The 24407-nt window shown below is 33.4% G+C and overlaps 1 protein-coding gene across 4 annotated transcripts in view; it reads right to left on the reverse strand.

Annotated features, from left to right (window-relative positions):
• Nucleotides 1-6013: 6013 nt before the first annotated feature.
• LOC117316117 (potassium voltage-gated channel protein Shaw-like) overlaps nt 6014-24407 on the reverse strand; it is a 160890-nt gene continuing 142496 nt past the window's right edge. For all 4 annotated transcript variants that reach the window (XM_033870614.1, XM_033870616.1, XM_033870615.1 and 1 more), the window contains 2 exons: nt 18902-19054; nt 6014-14857 (listed from right to left, as the gene is read on the reverse strand). In XM_033870614.1, coding sequence (XP_033726505.1) covers nt 14700-14857; nt 18902-19054 — 311 coding nt within the window. In that variant the 3' untranslated portion in view covers nt 6014-14699. The remainder of the gene's footprint in view (nt 14858-18901; nt 19055-24407) is intronic.

Genomic DNA, 24407 nt, shown 5'->3' on the forward strand with positions numbered 1-24407 from the left:
GAACTTTAACTCAGAAGTAGTCAAATTTCATATATTACAACATATATCGGATGTGAGTCCTTCGCAAAGTAGTGTGGACTGTAAAACTCGGCGTCGAGTCGTAATTCGCCGTGAGTTTTTGCCCATATTAAATGGTCAAACCAGCCTAATGTTTACCTCTACTATCGGATAGACGCCCTGATGACATCCATTTTTCAGCAATATGATGTTAACTCTCACAGCCCTATTAATAATATTTATAAAAACAAAAACAAAAAACAAAAAAAAAACAAAAAAAAAAACAAAAAACAAAAACAAAAACAAAAAACAAAACAAAAAACAAAGGAAAGCGGTTTTGTTTCCGTTACGGATTGTTCTGCCAAAACTGTATAGCAAGTTCGGCCGAAAATATTACGGACTGGTTCCAAAAAATGATGTACACAGTATTTTGGTTACGGATCGGTCCCAAATAATGACTTTAATTTAAACTCCGTGCGAGTTACACTTTGCGTTGACATTTATTGTTCTTGCCAGGATGGACTACTATGTCATGTCGATTATCTGTTATCTTCTGAAATGTTTTAAATGCACCATGAAATAGATTTATAAGTACTTATCTATTTGTTGTATAACTATATCATCTATTGTCAAGTGTTTGTACGCAGAATGCGGCTTTCTGATTGGTTGGGATTTTTTTTTCATATCTGTATGAGAAAAATCCGAAAATGGTGCGAAATATGTGACGTCACAATATGGCCATTGACATTGCGTGTTGATTTGTGAAAAATAATCCCTTATAAGATCAGTTCAATTGTACATAAAACATGTTTTAATTTTTGAAAATCAATTTCTAAAATTAATTATAAGCGTTGATGTCAATTATTTTTTAGTTTCATTGGGGCATGAACGTGGATTCATACAGTTTGCAAACATTTTTTTTTCATACCCCTATGAAACTAAAAAAAAATGCCATCAATGCTTAATATGTATTGGGATACTCTAGAGGTGGCTGTTGATTATAAAAACCTAAATAGCGTTAATTCCTTATCAAAGTGGCAAAAGCAAAATGAGCTTATTCTAGGGAAAATGTCATATCAAATTTAAGCGGGAAGATGATCATCTTTTGAGTCTTTTCTAATTCTCGTAAAATGAAAACATGGAAAATAGAGTTATCTTTCTTGGATCATGAATCTCAAGGAGTTAGTTGGATAACGTAGAGTCGGTAGACTCAACTTGTAACAGCTAGAATGAGTATTATAATAGGACAAAAGTTTGATTTACATGGGGACCCTATATTGTAGGTCAATTTAGTGACGTCCTCAAATGCGAACTAGGGTAGAACCACGTGACTGATCAGCGAGCATCGTGCACGTCTGAATACTTACAACACAAGGATTTCTGATGTAGCTTTCGATTTTGATACCTCTATCCAGATTTTAAAGTTGGAATAATTGCACGTGCGCTTGCTCTGTCCACGTGTTCAGGAGGGGCCGCGGTGTCCGAGTGGTTAAGGTGTCTTGACACTTTATCACTAGCCCTCCACCTCTGGGTTGCGAGCTCGAAACCTACGTGGGGCAGTTGCCAGGTACTGACCGTAGGCCGGTGGTTTTTCTCCGGGTACTCCGGCTTTCCTCCACCTCAAAAACCTGTCCCGTCCTTAAATGACCCTGGCTGTGAATAGGACGTTAAACAAAAACAAACCAAACCAAACTACGTGTTCAGTTCAAAAATATCTCGTTGCAGGTATTGAAAGCGAAGCTAATTTCATTTCACATCAGACCTGTCAGTCAAGGTAGAAGTAGGTGATATGTCAGCTTTTATTGAAAAAAAACCCCAATATGTTCGGGGAACATATGATAGAGTTGACAGGTGAAATCTGTTTTCGAAAGAAAAATCATTTCTTGACGTTCTTTTGCACCTGTGATCAATCTGATCACCATTGTAGTGCGATGTAGTGGTTCATTCTTGTTGGCTAAGTTAGAAGACACCGGTGTAGTTCATCGTTCCCTACCTGTGTCGGTTTGTGTTTATCTGGAAGCGGAGAAACGAACCGGTCCGTGCTGTTGTGGTTGTGTCCTTGGGCAAGACACTTTACCCTAATTGCTCTGGATGGCAGGTGACGGGCTTCCTGTATGTTGGTCAGTGAGCTAGTCACCAGCTACTACTAGGAGACCCTGTCTTAATATGACCCTGGCTGTTCACGGGGCGATAAACCCAGCAAACTTCTATAACGATTGAAGTAGAGTAGATGTAGGAAATTATAAAATATTTCTAGTATTGCTATGTAATGCTAATTTCTGTGATATTCGTTGACCATTTCCTGTTTTTATACTTATGTTTGTCGCAAGAATAGTACTACAGTTCGACGTTAATTAAAGCCTCTTGAATCTTGAATCTTGAAAGTAAATTGTTCGATCACTTCATTCCATAAGCATCGCTACTTAAACCTGGACAACAACAACAACAACAGCAGCAGCAACAACAACAACAACGAAAGGCATACATGTTGTAATATTCACTAATTTATTTTTTACACAAAAGTTTAAACAGTTTTGAATCGATGAGCAAAGATACATTGAATGGTTAGAACAACACAAAGAAATCAGTGATTCATTTGGTACATGTTGGGGATCATGTATGTAACACACGGTACCGCTCTCCATGTACGGATAAGTCTGGTGAATTATTGGTTCACTATCATCATGGGATTGGTGTGGAGGACAATTAATGTATGATTCTTAAATGAATCAAGACGGAAGTAAAAAAAAAAAAAAAAAGGGAAATTTAAAAAAAAAAAAAAAAAAAACAACATGTTCGTGTGATTTTTCTTATCAATGAAGGAAAGAATAATCAAAATAAATCTTGTTCTGCCACTTTTATTTATTGCTAATAGATGGCAGGTGTCAGCCTCGGTAAGCGGTCGGTTTTGGTGAGATCCTAACTGTTACTGTGAAGGATTAAAACAAGAAACTGGCGATGAAACCTCTACTCCTCGCTTTCCATCCTAATCTACCTCTATCTGGAGTTGTCCCATCTAAAAAGTAAAATGTCTTTCAGTTCTATTCTCTATCTTATCATTAATATGTAGTACTTATCTAACACTATCTACTTCGTCAGTAATACAGAACAGGGTCGATCTGTTCGAAAGGTAATTAGGCTTATCACAATTTAACAACGATTTCAAAACCATGATAAAATACTTTCTGGTAGAACTAACTTGGCAAAAATTTCTAAAAACTACAGCTTACATAATTCTCTTCCTACCTGCTAATTTTAAGGAATACACACATAGAAGTTTTGATGTAAAGGAGAAATGAGATTTTCACTAATCAAGTGATTAAGCTAATCAAGTTTTGAACAACTAGGCCCAATTCTGCAACCTTTTCTATACTAGCATATTTTCTAACTTAATCCAAAGATTTTACTACGATCGATTATCGATCTGACGATATTTCAATTATGTAAAAAAAAACCCAACTCATCAAGCTGTTCTTCAAGGGAACAAGATGGTTTGCAAATGTTATAAAATTGTTGCTTTTTATATAAGTGTATTCATTATCAAGATATTTTTATTTTGTAAAATGCTTCAATCAATATATGAATATACCTGGATTAGCTGAAAAAGTATTTAATTTGTGCCTGTTTAACAAACGGAACAGATTTGTAATTGATTAAATTGTACATATATATGTTTAAGGGTTAATTCTCTCAACAACACGGCATTGAAAAAACAAGTATGTATCATTATAAATATTAATATTATCGTGGTGTCAAAAAGACTCTCAAGGTTTTGGAACAATTGAATAGAAAACAATTGATTATTTAAAGGAGAGAACGTCATATTTCCCCCAGATCACAAGTAAATCATTATGAACAGTGGTTAAACGGAATTATTCAAGCTTGTGTAACCATTCTATCTGTATCGATGCTCCCTAAATTAAAAATATTTTTGCTTCAAATATATTACTGGAGTTTTATCAAATTGAACATCATTCCCTCTGATCTCAAATCTGATCGGAATCTGATGAAATATGACAAACAAACGAAAACATATTCGGACTCTGTCAATGCTGCATACCGTGTTATCATCGCCGTAGTGTTGTTTGTATGTTGTTTTTGGGGTCAGTGTTGTGTGTATGTTGCTTTTGGGGTCAGTGTTGTGTGTATGTTGTTTTTCGGGTCAGTGTTGTTTGCATGTTTCTTTCGGGTCAGTGTTGTGTGTATGTTGTTTTCCGGGTCAGTGTTGTGTGTATGTTGTTTTTCGGGTCAGTGTTGTTTGTATGTTGTTTTTCGGGCCAGTGTTGTTTGTATGTTGTTTTTGAGGTCAGTGTTGTGTGTATGTTGTTTTTGGGATCAGTGTTGTGTGTATGTTGTTTTTGGGGTCAGTGTTGTGTGTATGTTGTTTTTGGGGTCAGTGTTGTTTGTATGTTGTTTTTGGGGTCAGTGTTGTGTGTATGTTGTTTTTGGGGTCAGTGTTGTGTGTATGTTGTTTTTGGGGTCAGTGTTGTGTGTATGTTGTTTTCCGGGTCAGTGTTGTTTGTATGTTGTTTTTCGGGTCAGTGTTTGTATGTTGTTTTTCGGGTCAGTGTTGTTTGTATGTTGTTTTTGGGATCAGTGTTTCTATGTTGTTTTTCGGGTCAGTGTTGTGTGTATGTTGTTTTTCGGGTCAGTGTTGTTTGTATGTTGTTTTTGGGGTCAGTGTTGTGTGTATGTTGTTTTTGGGGTCAGTGTTGTGTGTATGTTGTTTTTCGGGTCAGTGTTGTTTGTATGTTGTTTTTCGGGTCAGTGTTGTGTGTATGTTGTTTTGGTGTCATTGTTGTTTCTATGGTTTTTGACGTCATTGTTGATATTTTGTTAGCGTTGTTTGTTAGTAGTTTTTGCATCAGTGTTGTTTATGTTGTTGGGTCAGTGTTGTTTTAAGTATTTTTTGCGTCAGTGCTGTTTAATGTTGCTTTGCGTCATTGTTTTTCATACATTGTTTTTGCATCAGTGTTGTTTATGTTGTTGGGTAAGTGTTGTTTTAAGTAGTTACTCGGTCGGTGTTGTTTAAAGTCATTTTTGCGTCAATGTTGTTTTATGATGTTTTCGCGCAAATGTTGTATTTTAGTTGTTTTTTGCGTCTTTGTTGTTAATGTTGTTTTTGTTTCACAATTGTTGGTAAGTTGTTGAAGGTAATTTTTGTTTTTGTTGTTTTTGGGGCCAGTGTTGTTTAATGTTGTTTTCGCGTCGTTGTTGTATTTTAGTAATTTATCATTTTCATGTGATCGCGCTAGTGGTATTTTCATGATGGTTTACGGCAATGTTGTTTTATGTTGTTAACAGGCATTATCATTTTATGCTATTTTACGCGACAATGATAATTTTATGATTACATCATTCCCCTGATGATGTTCCCGTCAGTGGTCCTATCCTCCTGGTAGTGTGTTTAAAAAAATGTGAATATTTTTACGGACGCATTTATAAACAATAAGTTAATCTCTATTATTTGAAATCGCGAATAAAATACAGCATAAACGTTCGAAAATCACAAGGTGCGAAATATGTTTGTAGTAACGTGTCATTATTATTGTGATAATTTTTAGGTTAAAAGACTTGATCAATTGGTCGATAAAATAAGTTTAGAATAAAACATTCTATAAACTGAAATATTTTTTGACATTGACTAAACACTGCAATAATCCTAATTTGTAACTTTACCTAGATAGAATTTCAACAAATTTAATATTGTAATAAAAACAAACAAGGTGTGTGATTGTCTACCATAGTTACGTTGCACTGTGACCCGGTGAATACAGATATACCTGTACTGGATTAAACGTGTTAAGGTCAAAGGTCAATGTCTTCCCTAAGGATAATGATATATTAAAATAACAAACCAAAGCATGTTGGACGAAGAGATCTGGACAGTAACATATAGGTAGTTTTCAATATAAATATTCATAAGTATATTGAAATATAGAAGAACATCTTATTTAAAGTATACATATTACACCTCTTTAATCTGACATTTGACGGAAATAAAAAAAAATCCAGATTATGTATCGTGATAAACAATTTATACATAAATCAATTCGTTTGTAAACAAACAACTTTCTTTATAATCAGCTGATTCTACAAAATCTGCTACAAGCAAAAATCAAAGATGCCTTGGATGGTACATATAACCAACAAGTCCACACGTATTCTCCCCTAGGAAATAGTCACACAGAGTATTGGGACCTGATATTAAAAACTGATTCATAGACGGCATACAGAAATATCCAATCTTTTGTGATGCCAAGGTGCGTGGAGTTTCTGTAGCCAATATTAAACACATAATATAAGTAAGGAAGCAATTGATTTTGCTAAATGTATCTGTTCATTATGTTTTAATACCAGGCCCCTGGCATGACAGGTTTTTTTTAGTATTATTCTGATATATAATGTGTATATGTATGTACAGGAATGAGAGAAGCGTAATTCTGGCAGAGAAATGCTCCGCCAATAAACAGTGTACACTGCACGCACAATCCATACACGCGAGCTAGTACACTGCACGCGCAATCCATGCACGTGAGCTTGTACACTGCACGGGCAGTCCCCACACGTGAGCTAGTGTACTGCACGCGCAATCCACACACGTGCATGGCATTGCGTTACGTATCTACTTGTTTATTCATTCGTATGCAGCATCATAATCATACTTGAGTTTGTATTTCAATAGTAATCTATATAATTATGTATGCACAAAGTGCAAAATACAACTTCAGTGATATCAATTGGACAGAAAGTGCACGTTTCCATCATAGAATAGCAGAAACATATCTGTAGAAGTGGTCCGACGGTTGAATGTCGGGGAGATATATAGTCAAACTTAACTCATAGTTTCGAATAACTGTTCCCATTGTGTGACGAATGATATATATATAAGTGTATTTATATCGAAATTTTATTGCGAAGAATATCATAACTTGTCAGGGAATTACTACCGTATGGATGTACAGTACTTACACTGGATGACGTAACAGCATAATCGATCACATGACATGTTTGCGTCACAATTACGTCATTGATATGGCGGGATCTTCCACCATTCTATATTACATAAGTCGTACTCCAACGCATATGAGAATGACCATTAATCTATTTACAAACATGAAATTCAGAATAAAAAAACGTATGTGTAATATAATATCTAAATTAAAAATATCGATGTATTTCCATGTGGAGGTGAAATGACTTACATTTGTGCAATGATGAAAAATAAATGCATTCGATCGAATACTTTCACTTTCATGGCAAATGGTTTTTTAAGTAAACGTTAAAATCTCATATAATTGTTTCCCTTTTTATTTATATATCAGTTAAAACAGTTTATCAACCACTAATACGCTATAGCCTGAGTTAGATGGCTCATCCTTGTTTACTGTGATGTAATTTCGCAGAACGTTTGATGGTTTCTTATTGATGTAGTCCTATATATTATTGATAACAGTCCTACATTCTATTGATCAAGTCCTACATCCTATCGATATAGTCCTACATCATATCGATTCAGTCCCACACCTTACCGATTGAGTCCTACACCTTATCGATACAGTCCTACATCCTATCGATATAGTCAACATTCTATTAATATAGTCCTACATCTTATTAACATAGTCCTACATCCTATAGATAGTCCTAAATCCTATAGATATAGTCCTACATCCTATATAGTCCTACATCCTATTGATATAGTCCTACACCTTATTGATATTGTCATACATCCTATTGAGATAGTCCTACATCCTATATATATAGTCCTACATCCTATATATATAGTCCTACATCCTATATATATAGTCCTACACCTTATTGATATTGTCCTACATCCTATAGATATAGTCCTACATCCTATTGAGATAGTCCTACATCCTATATATATAGTCCTACATCCTTCGATATAGTCCTACATCCTATCGATATAGTCCTACATCCTATTGAGATAGTCCTACATCCTATATATATAGTCCTACATCCTTCGATATAGTCCTACATCCTATCGATATAGTCCTACATCCCATTGATATAGTCCTACATCCTATCGATATAGTCCTACATCCCATTGATATAGTCCTACATCCTATTGAGATAGTCCTACATCTTATTGATATAGTCCTACATCCCATCGATATAGTCCTACATCCTATCGATATAGTCCTACATCCCATTGATATAGTCCTACATCCTATCGATATAGTCCTACATCCTATCGATATAGTCCTACATCCCATTGATATAGTCCTACATCCCATCGATATAGTCCTACATCCTATCGATATAGTCCTACATCCCATTGATATAGTCTTACATCCTATTGAGATAGTCCTACATCTTATTGATATAGTCCTACATCCCATCGATATAGTCCTACATCCTATCGATATAGTCCTACATCCCATTGATATAGTCCTACATCCTATCGATATTGTCCTACATCCTATCGATAAAGCCATTTTCGGAAACATTTTATGTTAAAATGTCTTGTAAATATATCTGTTAATAACTGAACACAAAAGAGGATCTTCCTCACCTGTAGAACATCCTGAGAAATCACACCTGTTTTGTTTGTCGACAATGGTTCTGTGTCGTAGGAAAATACAACGGATACAAACTCGGTATTCGGTATGTCTCACACTTACCGAGAAATACAGTATAATAGTGGTTTGTAACACAGAAAACAAGGATGAACCAATTTTTCAGAATATGTCTATGTTTACTTAAAGGCCACAATTAAATTATCAAGTTATTTTTTTACTAATACCAAATTGTACTCTAATACTCTTATACTCTAATTGTAGTCTATATCATATACGTGGAGTGTTACTAAGTTGTCTATATATTTCAACATCTCTGTTTAAAATTCATTTACTAAGGAAAAGCGGCACGCACGCACGCACGCACGTGAATATATGAATATATAAAACGTAAGGTTTAGACGTACCATAATATAATCTGATTCACGTGCGTCAAGCTACCTCTTAGAATTCAAAATTTTCTGTTCATTTATGCAAAGAAATCCAATTACGCCGCAACGCCCATGGTGGAATGTTGGATACCAACATTTCTGCACTATGGGCAGAATATCATTAAGAATGGTATAAATGTTTATTTAGTTGTGTGAAATACAGAAGGATGTTCGTTTCAAACAGAATCTTACTGTCATTCACATCAACTAAATTCATACCAACGTTTCTATCACTTTCCGTTTTTTTAACACTCTTCACCCTCTTTTTTAAATGACGAAACTGATTATTCTAAATGTGGTTTTAACATATTTACACGGTTATAGCGTATAACCGGAACATCCTCGAAAATTATAAAGAATGCTTAGTAATACTCCACTATATTGTAATAATTATAAGAAGACCGCTTCATACAGAACCAGTTATTACCGGTTTCGTGTTGTTATTACACGAATCCCATATACACAAAATATTTTCTACTATTAGGAGCTTTATAAACAAAAACATGCATTCCTCAGAAACAATGGGTGACAACGTGGTGTAAAATCGAGTTCACCGTGTTGCGTAATGTCACAGAAAGATTTCTTTATTTTAACCGCTCATATAATCTCCCTATTAGTTCTTATCCTGTTCATAAAATGTAGCCTAGAATATATTTTTCAATGTGACTACATTAAAAAAAGAGTTTAACACTCCAATGATAAAATATAAAATATGTTCAACAACGGGTAAAGCCTGAAGGTCTAGATTTCCATTGTATATATATTCTCTCTAGGAACCAAATCTATGTCAGACATCAACATGAAAACTTAACAGATGTCATACAATAACTTACAATGTAGCCAATCAGCTGGCTGTAACAAGGTTTAATCAAAATATGTAGCCAATCAACTTGCTGTGTCACGGTCCAATTAAACTATGTAGCCAATCAGCTGGCTGTAGCATGGTCTAATCAAACTATTTAGCCAATCAGCTAACTCTAACAATGTTTAATTAAACTATGTAGCAAATCAGCTTGTTGTAACAAGGTTTGATCAAACTATGAAGCCAATCAACTTGCTGTGACACGGTTCAATTAAACTATGTAGCCAATCAGCTGGCTGTAGCACGGTCGAATCAAACTATTTAGCCAATCAGCTAACTCTAACAAGGTTTAATTAAACTATGTAGCAAATCAGCTTGTTGTAACAAGGTTTAATCAAACTATGAAGCCAATCAACTTGCTGTGTCACGGTTCAATTAAACTATGTAGCCAATCAGCTGGCTGTAGCACGGACTAATCAAACTATTTAGCCAATCAGCTAACTCTAACAAGGTTTAATTAAACTATGTAGCCAATCAGCTGGTTGTAACAAGGTTTAATGAAAATATGTAGCCAATCAGCTCCTAGCTGTAACAAGGTTTAATTAAACTATGTAGCCAATCAGCTTCATGTAACAAGGTTTAATCAAAGTATTTAGCCAATCAGCTGCTAGCTGTACCAAGGTTTAATTAAACTATATAGCCAATCAGCTTGTTGTAACAAGGTTTAACCAAAATATGCAGCCAATCAACTGACTGTAACAAGGTTCTATAAAACAAACACGTATTGCTCAACATAATAATGTAACTGATTAACTAAATATCTTTTTGTACAGTAATTACTACGAAACTTATATAAAGCAGCCTTCCCACCCACAAATCTCCGGTGTTAAAATCAGCCTCTTAACAACATACTATGACAATCAGATGTACTAGAAACACCTGTTTATGTCTTCATCATCAGGAATATTCTTCAGACGAATACCCAGGTTTTGTCTGTCACACAGTCGTTCACTCAAACTTTCACTTTGCCTACAACGTACTGGTTTTAATATTTTTATGAATTTTAAAACGATTAAACATGTCATTTTATTTTTAGCTTCAAATAAACTTTACAATAGACATGTGGTTTAAATATCATTGGAGGTGATAAAAATATCAATCGATATGCAATAACTTGCTTTTTAAATTCAAAATTTCAAATATATTGGCATTGTTCGGTTAGATTTAAATTAAATTCAAATTAAGAAATTTAGAAATAAATGTTCGACATAGTAATTATGATATTAACTATATATCATTTACATCGAAGTAGCGATTCAATGACGCCAAAATTCGTTTCTGTTATGAAAATGATTACATCAGGTATTTTAATAAAGTTACATTTTTTAATGAAATTAACTGATTTATTATTTACATCGGAGTAGCGATTTAATGACGCCAAACTTCGTTTCTTTATGAAAATGAATATTTTGATAAAATAACACTTTTTTATGAAAATGTATTATGTTTTTACTGCAGTTTTATGGAAAATATCTTTATAACTGATAATAACGGAAATTTCTTAGTAAACTCAAATCAGGCATTGTCGTTTTATTGCTGAACATTATAAGCATAAATCAAGTTATTAATCATCATTATTGATTTAAAATCATATAACTGCAACCGAATTGTACGGCGAAAATGAAAAAAATATCTGCACCGTATGGATTAATGAACTTTTCAAATAAAAACTTCTAGTCATGTCTGAATTGTGTCTGAACAATATTTAATCATTTGTTTTTTCGTTTCAAATACTGGCCATGAAACAAACAACGTCAAAGGTTTTGATGAGTAAATAAAAAAATCGTTGTTTATCAGATATAAAAATGTCATTCATTTATCCGAGATATAACCCCGAATAATCGTTTTCACTTTCAATCCCAGAAACACAGTTCTAAATTATTAATATTCAATGTGAAACAATATATAAAACGAAAATAATTCATCTATGTATTTTATATATAAACCGAAAGTAATCTTCATGTTTTATGTGATAGTCAGCAAATCATTTTTTAACATCACCTTTAGACTGCGCTAATCATCAAGAATATTTCACTAACTTTTGTTTTTATTTCAGAGTACTATACTGCGTAGATCTTAGCAGAAAGATAAATGGCAACTGGCGTAGCCCAAACCAGCTCTCTCCCTAGAAAATGTTTATTTCAATAACCATTTTTGCATCAATCGACGAGTAGAAGTAGTTGTATAATTTTCTAGAGGAGAGATTCAATTTAGGTATATGTAGTAATGAGTACATAAGTATTAAATCATTTGTACCTAATGAGTCAAATATTCATTTCATCAAATTACATCAGAGATAATTGTGGAAGTAGATGATGGTATTGAGACATTGGGTTAAAACCGTTTAATTTGATGGTAAATAATGACGGTCACAAACAAACTCACACACGCGCACCCAGGAACACTTAAATACACACACACACGATCACACATGACGTAACATAATTAACTAATATTAAAATGCAGCAAAAACCCACACACAAGTTACGCCATATAAAACTGAATGTTTCAGGGCTGAGCAGGGAGACAGATATTTGAGTATTATTTTATATCTATTTGTTTGAACATAATATCACCCATATTAATTTTTCAGACGTTTAGAATCGAACAAAAACTACAAAAATAAATATAGATAAATGGGTATATTCGTATGTCATTTTTGAATTGAATTTTTGAACGACTGTATTCACAAACAATAAGATGCATTGGGTACAAACTTAGACATGCGCACTTAGTATTAATGAAATCACAGACAGTGTTTCTGAAAGGAATGAAAATAAACCTAGCTGGTCGCACTATGATACACATAAAAATGATCTAAGATTCCGGATAATTTCCTTCCACGGTTTTCTAATTTAGTCCTGGGTATTTTGACACTACACGAAGAAACATGTTTACCAACAGTAAGTTGTTGTTTATGGTTAGTAACAGTCATTGTTTCAATAAAACCATGTGTGTGAGGATTCTCGTTGAGTGCCGATCTGTGCCGTTTGGGGTAAAATGTCAGATATATGGAAAATCCAAAAACATTTTTACTATTATATTTCCCAGACGTTGGCATGGTAACAGTGCCAATGGCGTAGTAATTAATATGATATAATGTTTATATATATTAAGTATATGTATATAAGGGGCGTTGTCACAGCAACGGAATGATTGACAGTAGAAGTTTAACGAAGTAAACGGTTTGTCGTTCAGACTTGGTTGACAGTAGAAGTTTCACACGGTAAACGGTTTGTCGTTCAGACTTGGTTGACAGTAGTAGTTTCACACGGTAAACGGTTTGTCGTTCAGACTTGGTTGACAGTAGAGGTTTCACACGGTAAACGGGTTGTCGTTCAGACTTGATTTACAGTTGAAGTTTCACACAGCGAATGGGTTGTCGTTCAGACTTTATTGACAGTTGAAGTTTCACACAATGAATGGGTTGTCGTTCAGACTTGGTTGACAGTAGAAATTTCACACAATAAACGATTTGTCGTTCAGACTTGGTTGACAGTGAAAGTTTCACACAATAAACGATTTTTCGTTTGAAATAGGTTGTCAGTAAAAATTCACACACTAAACGGTTCGTTTGTTGGAGATGACTTACAGTAGAGGTTTCGCATAGTGAACGGGTTGTCGTTCAGACTTGGTTGACAGTAGACATTTCACACCATAAACGGTTTGTTGTTTGGAGTTGGCTTACAGTAGACGTTTCACACAGTAAACAGTTTGTCGTTCGGAGACAGTAGAAATTCCACACAATAAATGGTTTGTCGTTTGGAGTTGGTAGACAGTTGCACTTCAACATAATGAACTTTTTGTCGTTTGAATTTTGTTGACAATAAATATTTCACACAATAAACGGCTTATCGTTCTAAGAAGGTTGATATTTGGATTTACACACAGTAAATATACGGTTTGTCTTTCGGAAATGAGCAGTACGTATAGGATATATATATTTAAGATGTGAACGATATACGGTATGCATATTGGCAAACAATGTATGTGGTACAGTTTGAATGACGTAATAATGACGTAATAATGACGTAATAACGGGTGACAAGCCTGTACAACACTGCTATACTGAGCTGTGAATGGATGACGTAGTCATAAAAAAGGAAATAATCATGATGAAAAAGACTCGGCAGAGTCTGCTTGTGTGCTAGACCGAGCTTTACATTTCTCAGAAGGAAACATCTAGCCACGTGACCATACAGTAAACGTCCAGTAGCGTTCATGGCTACGTAATCCACGGATTGTTTGGTCGGCAATATTCACTGGTCCCTCCGTGGCTGATATTTTCTAACCTCGTTGCTCACTCAGTGATACTTCATTGCATTGAAACGTCTGCCATCATGAATAACGGACTTTTAATTATTTCGTTTAAAACTCGTTTCACTCCAATCTAAGAACTTTCAAATATTCCTTCGCGGGTCAACTTTGCTGCACAGTCAAGGTCACTGATCAATCACTTAATCGAGGTGCATTACTAAAACATGTCATTATATGTTAACACAAGCGATCTGTGCTTTCGGATATATATCAATACATATCATCGCTTCATAGAAATCCTATCTTTCACTTTGCTACACTCCAGTGGTACGTTAATTATATGTCTCGTCTCGGTATGCCGGGTCACGTCAGTCTCACGCGCACACTGCCGAAGGACATGCGCACTTCTTAAGGTTCATGGGCGTTTAAACAGGCGTAAATATACATTCCTCTAACTTTCAACGCTCGCGTGTCTGTTTTGTAGGAATTATCAACGTTAAATGTTTACAGTTGATATTATCATTTTTCTGGTTAAGACAATGTTCACTTTCTTTACGCATGCGCACTGCTACCTTCCGCCCAGTTGCCGCTACTCGTGCTGGACCACAGTGGTTACGTGTTTACGGCTACGAGGTTGTTTGAGGTGGGAGGAGAGGAGGAGGGAGAATGATTGGCTGATCGTTGTTCAATGCTTGTATTGTTTGCTGTCGTTCCGCTAGGGGGCGCCTTACCCACATCAGCGCCGTCTCCTCGTATACATTTTGGTATGTCTGAAAAATGTATAAATAGAACATGAACGTTTACTTAAACAATGTTTTTCATTTTCAAGAAGAACAGAACACACCTTCATCTGAAGAGAGATATATAAGTTAAAGAAAATGAATAAGTTGTCATTATTTTCTGTGTTGTGTCATTTATGTTATCGACCAATCTATTGATCTCCATTCAGGATTAGTGGAAGTGTTGTTTTTTTTGTCATGCCCTGCAACGTCTTATCGCTACCCATTGACACCTTGACCTTACACCAGGAGCATTCATAATTTCAATGAAATGTTTTCAAGGAATGGTGGTAACGAACTCCGAATGTCAAAACTCCAAAGGGCCATATTGATAATCAGGTTAACTCGCATTCCCCCTATCTAATTATTTTTTTTGTTAATTGTTTGCCCTCGGTATAGTGCCAGAAAACAATGGAAATATACTAACGAACCAAATTACTTCAAATGAAGTCATTTTTGTTGTTCAACTACTATATTCTGTTTGGGGTTTCATGGCCTATCGATATGTTTTTTTACAGAATGACACAGCCATCGATACAGCATGTGCTTCAACTTTCAAGATTTGAAACTAAAAGAAGGAGGTTGCAAAGCATTCTTTCTTACATCACATTGAGTTGTCCTGATTTCACTGGCAAACATAAATTTGAACAGAAAGTAAGTACGTGTATATAAGTGATGTTCACAAATGATACATTAACATTATCCACACATAACATAGCGTAGTATTAATTAAATTTAAATCACTGCCTCCGCTAGGGATCGAACCCGGGACCTCTAGCTTACTAGTCTAACGCTCAACCGATCGAGCTAAAGAGAAGATCTCTAGCCGAGCGGTATAGTGCGGCTAGTATTTACCAGGACTACACACAGTTAAGCAATACGAGTCCTTCGTCGAGATGAACAATCTTTTTGCTATCGTGACGAAATATGAAGGTGAAATTTAGACAAAGGTGACACCATTATCATAGTTTGTCAGTAGACTGTGTCAGGCCGAACAGGAACGGATGTATATTTATTACAATTTCAGTTATAATGCAATTTCGATACGCAATCAAGAACAACTGTAGCTTCTTAGTATTTTTTTTCCTTTGATGAATTTTAAATGAGTTATTCATTGCAATTTTCTATCTTAATGTGTATCTCCTTATACTTTAGATTTGTTAAAGGCCCTTCTGGATTTCAACATTTTTTGCCCTTAGCTTCACTGACTGACGGGCCCCAGAAGGTAGAAGCATTTGTATAATGCATATTTTTTTTCATTATTTATTATTTACCAACCTTTCAGTAAAAAATGATATAAAAATGGCAATTTATCTCAAGAGTGTTTATTTTGTACAATCCTAGAGATATTTGTATAATGCAGTTTTATATGCACTTTTTGGCACTTTGATTTTATGTCCTTTGTAGAGACAATGATAAAAACAATGACCATTGTTTGTCTGTTATAAAGTCTGTGGATGAGTTGATTGTTCTGGAGGGTATCTACGGTCGACGTAGTCATTATTATGTTGCTTCAATTATTTCCAGAAAATAACAATAAAGAACTTGGCATTGTCTTTGTTTTATAACCTGATAATCTCTTTGATAAGTTCAGCCTGGTATGTTTACATTTGCTCCGCATTTCCCCATTGACACAATGCTAAGAGGCAGTTGCCACCATACGCCTATAACACCCAGTGCCTCAGGCTATAACACCCAGTGGGTCATGTGACATTAGAAAAGGCGGGATTTTTTTGTGTTGGTTTAGTTTTTTTCAAAGTTGACGAAAATGGTAAGACAATGTGAATATAAGTATTGAACAGTGGTTTGAATGTTGTTATAGTCGATATGGCAGCAAGATGTATGGTGGGCAAATGTAGCATTGAAACCCTAACGGGTCCCCATGCCATTTGCCCACCATACATCTTGCTGCCATATCGACTATAACAATATTAAAACCACTGTTCATTGCTTAAATGGCAACAAAACAACTCATACATGTTGTCCCAATACGTATACCAACATACACTGTTTATAGTCAAACTATGTTAACTCGAATACCCTGCTTAACTCGAACTCCGATAACTCGAATACCCTGCTTAACTCGAACTCCGATAACTCGAAGACCCTGCTTTACTCGAACTCAGATAACTCGAAGACCCTGCTTAACTCGAACTCAGATACCTCGAAGACCCTGCTTTACTCGAACTCAGATAACTCGAAGACCCTGCCTTACTCGAACTCGGATAACTCGAAGACCCTGCTTTACTCGAACTCAGATAACTCGAAAGCCCTGCTTTACTCGAACTCGGATAACTCGAAGAGTTCCTAAATGATCGGATGCAACGGACGTATATTTGATCAACCAGAATTCAGGGACTTTTCCAGTTTCAATTTACCTTGTATTTCAATCTCAGTTAAAAAAAAAATCTGCTCTAATACAATTTACGCTGTAACACCTGTATGGTCATTTTTGGATGATAATAATAATAATCATTATAAATCGATAAAAAAATATATGAATGTACAGATTTACTGATACTACATTCATGACATTATTTAACAGGTTTTCAAGGAGGAAACACTTTTCAAAGCAGGAGGAAGGGTATAAAATGTTGCATCTTACTATATATACTAACGTACCATACAGCCTTAAGTCTCTATGCCATAAAAACAACAGAGGATATGCATGCAAACGGGGAACCGTAATTCTAACTTAAAATCAATAAAACGAGGGCATAATAGAAACATAAAACAGATGTGTATGGAAACCCTTTAAAATGTACAAGAAGATGAGGACCATGTGTTTCGGCAGGGTAAGCGTCTTCTGCTTCATGGACGACAACCGTCATGCAAAGGTAGGTCAAATTTGGTTACGTCAAATTCTCAAAATCAGAACTAATATGGTGACCACGGAACCATCAGACATATCAACGAACATCTTCATGCCAAGGTATCGCGTATCCTTAGATATCCATGTCACAGCAAGTGTCCATGTCACAGCGAGGTATCGTATATATAAGTGTCCATGTCAATGTGAGGTATCGTATATATAAGTGTCCATGTCACAACGAGGTATCGTATATATAAGTGTCCATGTCACAGCGAGGTATCGTTATAAGTGTCCATGTCACTGTGAGGTATCGTATATATGTGTCCATGTCACAACGAGGTATCGTATATATAAGTGTCCATGTCACAGTGAGGTATCGTATATATAAGTGTCCATGTCACTGTGAGGTATCGTATATAAAAGTGTCCATGTCAGAGCGAGGTATCGTAAATATAAATGTACATGTCACTGTGAGGTATCGTATATATAAGTGTCCATGTCACAACGATGTATCGTATATATGTGTCCATGTCACAGTGAGGTATCGTATATATAAGTGTCCATGTCACAACGATGTATCGTATATATAAGTGTCCATGTCACAGTGAGGTATCGTATATATAAGTGTCCATGTCACAACGATGTATCGTATATATAAGTGTCCATGTCACAGTGAGGTATCGTATATATAAGTGTCCATGTCACTGTGAGGTATCGTATATATAAGTGTCCATGTCACAACGAGGTATCGTATATATAAGTGTCCATGTCACAACGATGTATCGTATATATAAGTGTCCATGTCACAGTGAGGTATCGTATATATAAGTGTCCATGTCACAACGATGTATCGTATATATAAGTGTCCATGTCACAGTGAGGTATCGTATATATAAGTGTCCATGTCACTGTGAGGTATCGTATATATAAGTGTCCATGTCACTGTGAGGTATCGTATATATAAGTGTCCATGTCACTGTGAGGTATCGTATATATAAGTGTCCATGTCACAGTGAGGTATCGTATATATAAGTGTCCATGTCACTGTGAGGTATCGTATATATAAGTGTCCATGTCACAACGATGTATCGTATATATAAGTGTCCATGTCACAGAAAGTTATCATATATGTGTCCGTGTTGCAGCACGGCAGCAGATATTCTATAGATTCATAGAGCGTTTTAAAGACCGAACTTTGGTGCTAACGCCGGAGAAATACTCACTTTTTTTCTCTGTAGTAGGTGATATTGAAGGTATTGTCGTTGGAACTGAATTTGGTAAAGCGTTGCTATTGGTTACAGCATTAGAATTTGCATTTAGATTAGCACTTGGTGCCATAATAAGACTGGACAAAGCAGTCGTAGCTCCCCCGGCATCTGTCAACGAAAAATAGGCCAATGAGGACTTAGTATTTACTGTGCCACATTAGTACATTTTATATAGATTATGTTATATAACAAATATATAACCACGTGACTTATATAATATATGGTGAAATCAAGACGAGATACAGTACAGATAAATATTTGTCTATACAAGTTACAGTACAGATATGTATTTCTCTATAAAGAGCCATTCTCGTGACTTAATGGGGGCAAAGCGGATATATAATCCTTCAAGGTTATTGGTGCGTTTTGCTCTAGGGTTTCGGCACAGAAAGTGCATCCCTTATATATTGATTGCTAAATAATGAGAATTGAATTCAAACCGTTTTATTTTCAACTCTTCATTTTTTTCATATGCAAACGAAGAACTGTATGACATAAAGCGTGTATAGATATTTGCGGTTATCTTGCATGAAAAATAAATAAAATTTCATATATATTCAATGCAACAAAGTTGGTTGAAATACTGGACTACCATATATATGCTTATACAATAACCACGAAGTATTCACCACGGAATAACACAATAGCATTAACCACGAATGAATATACACACTTAACTTTTATGTCTTACAGTATACTATATGCTATGTCGGCCCTGTTGTTAGCGCGCATGTCATACTTACAGACTGGACACATAGTTATGGTATTATAATCAAAAGAAAATTACTGAAGAACAATGGTTTCTTTCTCTGTTTTTCAACACCCTTCACAGAACCCAATAGTTACTGGATTTCCCGAATGAAGCATCTTGGCAATATCAACACCAATCACCAGGATTTTATGACATTCAAAAAGAGGTCCAGAGGCCTGTAAAGTCACCTGAGTTCTGATGTGTACACAAATAGATGATGTTTTGCTTTTAAACCAACATTTAACACATCTCAGACCTGTGACCTTTAAAGAAGGTCAAGGTCATTCACTTGAACAAACTGGTAGCCATAATACCAAATTATATATTTATACTTTATATCTTACTAAATATATTGTGATATAGTTCCAATCAAACAGGTGTTTAACAAAAAAATCGCGTGTGCAATCAAAGAATTTATTATGCTTCATAAAGAAAATTCCCTAGAACACAACAAAAACATAGCATTGATAGTAGGGTATACGTAGTTATAGGGTATACACTATATAGAAAGAGGCGTTAAGTACACATTGACTAGCTACAGAAATATTGGAATAATCTGAGCTCTATAAATCAAAAATTAGATAAGGAAATTACAGTTATCATTAGGAAACAGATCGTGTCATTTGGTTGGAGCTTTGTTAGATTCATTGTTTGGTTCAAATTATTCCACGTTTTCTTTATCGTTTGTGAGTTTGAAGATTTACAAGCTGGGGTGGCTTCCATATCAGTAAAACATTTTGAAAACCACCACCTACGACAATCTATGAAACTTTGACATATTTCGTTCGACTTGACATTCAACCACGGAGTTCAGCCAAACTGTTTCGTATAATTTGGGATTTGAATAAAACTTTTCGTGTTTAGGTTAAATTTTGGATTTGTCTGTTACTGATTTTGTAGTAAATATAGAAATACAGAATTAATGTAGTGGTTGAACTACAAACCATAAACAGTGTCAAAAGTTGATTTAAAACAGGAAATAGGCTCTGTAATATAAAGATAAATATCAAATCCAATTTCCTTTAATTAGTTATACAACACACCAATACATATTCTATTTTCAAGAAATCATTTATATCTATACCGTCCATATACAAAACGGTCCATTGAAATAATCACAGCAAAATGCATTATCCAACAAAAACAACACGTCACTTCCTGACACCGTTAATAAGCAATACGATGATAGGTTAATACATTATATATATATATATCAGCATATTTTACATGTAAAGATAAACTCAATGCAGGAAAAAGCACAATGCACAAGGTCTGACAAATAGAAACGAAAGTCCAACATGCTTGGAAGGATTCACCAAAATCTCCCTACTGTGCAAACAACGCCTACGATGAATTACTTGTAAAAAAGAATATAACAGAGATTCGTAGGGTTTCAAACAACAAAATCTATCGTTATGGATTTTGCAGTGGCAGGTTTTCAAGACCAGCGATTCTGTATCGTTAAAAAGTGAATTAGTTGTGAGATCGCTACCCTAAAGGAAGACGAGGATACCATCTATCAAAAAGAACAATGCGTATTCCCTCTAATCAGGATCGTAAAAACAAAGCTTGAGTAGAATACTGTTGTTAAAATGGTTTATATAAATGTATCATCAAATTTAATATCAAGAGCATCCCGCTATAGTTATATATAACATAATACCCACTATAGTTATATATAACATAATACCCACTATAGTTATATATAACATAATACCCTCTATAGTTATATATAACATAATACCCTCTATAGTTATATATAACATAATACCCACTATAGTTATATATAACATAATACCCACTATAGTTATATATAACATAATACCCATTATATATAACATAATACCCATTATATATAACATAATACCTACTATAGTTATATATAACATAATACCTACTATAGTTATATATAACATAATACCCACTATATATAACATAATACCCACTATAGTTATGTGTAACATAATACCCACTATAGTTATATATAACATTATACCCACTATAGTTATATATAACATAATACCCACTACAGTTATATATAACATAATACCCACTATAGTTATATATAACATAATACCTACTATAGTTATATATAACATAATACCAACTAGTTATATATAACATAATACCCACTATAGTTATATATAACATAATACCCTCTATAGTTATATATAACATAATACCCACTATAGTTATATATAACATAATACCCACTATAATTATATATAACATAATACCCACTATAGTTATATATAACATAATACCCACTATAGTTATATATAACATAATACCCATTATATATAACATAATACCTACTATAGTTATATATAACATAATACCTACTATAGTTATATATAACATAATACCCACTATAGTTATATATAACATAATACCCACTATAGTTATAAATAACATAATACCCACTATAGTTATATATAACATAATACCCACTATAGTTATATATAACATAATACCCACTATAGTTATATATAACATAATACCCACTATAGTTATATATAACATAATACCCACTATAGTTATATATAACATAATACCCACTATAGTTATATATAACATAATACCCACTATAGTTATATATAACATAATACCAATTATATATAACATAATACCCACTATAGTTATATATAACATATTACCCACTATAGTTATATATAACATAATACCCACTATAGTTATATATAACATATCTACTATAGTTATATATAACATAATACCCACTATAGTTATATATAACATAATACCCACTATAGTTATATATAACATCATACCCACTATAGTTATATATAACATATCTACTATAGTTATATATAACATAATACCCACTATAGTTATATATAACATAATACCCTCAATAGTTATATATAACATAATACCCACTATAGTTATATATAACATAATACCCACTATATTTATATATAACATAATACCCACTATAGTTATATATAACATCATACCCACTATAGTTATATATAACATATCTACTATAGTTATATATAACATAATACCCACTATAGTTATATATAACATAATACCCTCTATAGTTATGTATAACATAATACCCTCTATAGTTATGTATAACATAATACCCTCTATAGTTATGTATAACATAATACCCACTATATATAACATAATACCCATTATATATAACATAATATCTACTATATATAACATAATATCTACTATATTTATATATAACATAATACCCACTGTAGTTATATATAACATAACACCCACTATAATTATATATAACATAATATCTACTATAGTTATATATAACATAATACCCATTATATATAACATAATACCCACTATATATAACATAATATCTACTATAGTTATATATAACATAATACCCACTATAATTATATATAACATAATACCCTCTATAGTTATGTATAACATAATACACACTATAGTTATATATAACATAATACCCACTATAGTTATATATAACATATTACCCACTATAGTTATATATAACATAATACCCACTATAGTTATATATAACATAATACCTACTATAGTTATATATAACATAATACCCGCTATAGTTATATATAACATATTACCCACTATAGTTATATATAACATATTACTCACTATAGTTATATATAACATAATACCCACTATAGTTATATATAACATATTACCCGCTATAGTTATATATAGTATAATACCCACTATAGTTATATATAACATAATATCTACTATAGTTATATATAACATAATACCCACTATAATTATATATAACATAATACCCATTATATATAACATAATACCCACTATATATAACATAATATCTACTATAGTTATATATAACATAATACCCACTATAATTATATATAACATAACACCCATTATATATAACATAATACCCATTATATATAACATAATATCTACTATAGTTATATATAACATAATACCCACTATATATAACATAATACCCACTATAGTTATATATAACATAATACCCACTATAATTATATATAACATAATACCCACTATAGTTATATATAACATAATACCTACTAAAGTTATATATAACATAATACCCACTATAATTATATATAATATAATACCCACTATAGTTATATATAACATAATATCCACTATAGTTATATATAACATAATACCCTATAGTTATATATAACATAATACCTACTATATATAACATAATACCCACTATAGTTATATATAACATAACACCCACTATAGTTATATATAACATAATACCCACTATAGTTATATATAACATAATACCCACTATAGTTATATAACATACTACCCACTATAGTTATATATAATATAATACCCACTATAGTTATATATAACATAACACCCACTATAGTTATATATAACATAATACCCACTATAGTTGTATATAACATAATAACCATTATATATAACATAATACCCACTATAGTTATATATAACATAATACCCACTATAGTTGTATATAACATAATACCCACTATAGTTATATATAACATAATACCCACTATAGTTATATATAACATTATACCCACTATAGTTATATATTACATAATACCCACTATAGTTATATATAACTAACATAATACCCACTTAAGTTGAACATTATAACCGCTATAGTTGTATACAAAAGAGGAGGGGTAATCAAAATAAAATAATAAAATTAAGCAATAAAATAATACAAAATCATTCCATAGA

The sequence above is a fragment of the Pecten maximus genome, chromosome 18, assembly GCF_902652985.1.
Source record: "Pecten maximus chromosome 18, xPecMax1.1, whole genome shotgun sequence".
Lineage (NCBI taxonomy): Eukaryota > Metazoa > Mollusca > Bivalvia > Pectinida > Pectinidae > Pecten > Pecten maximus.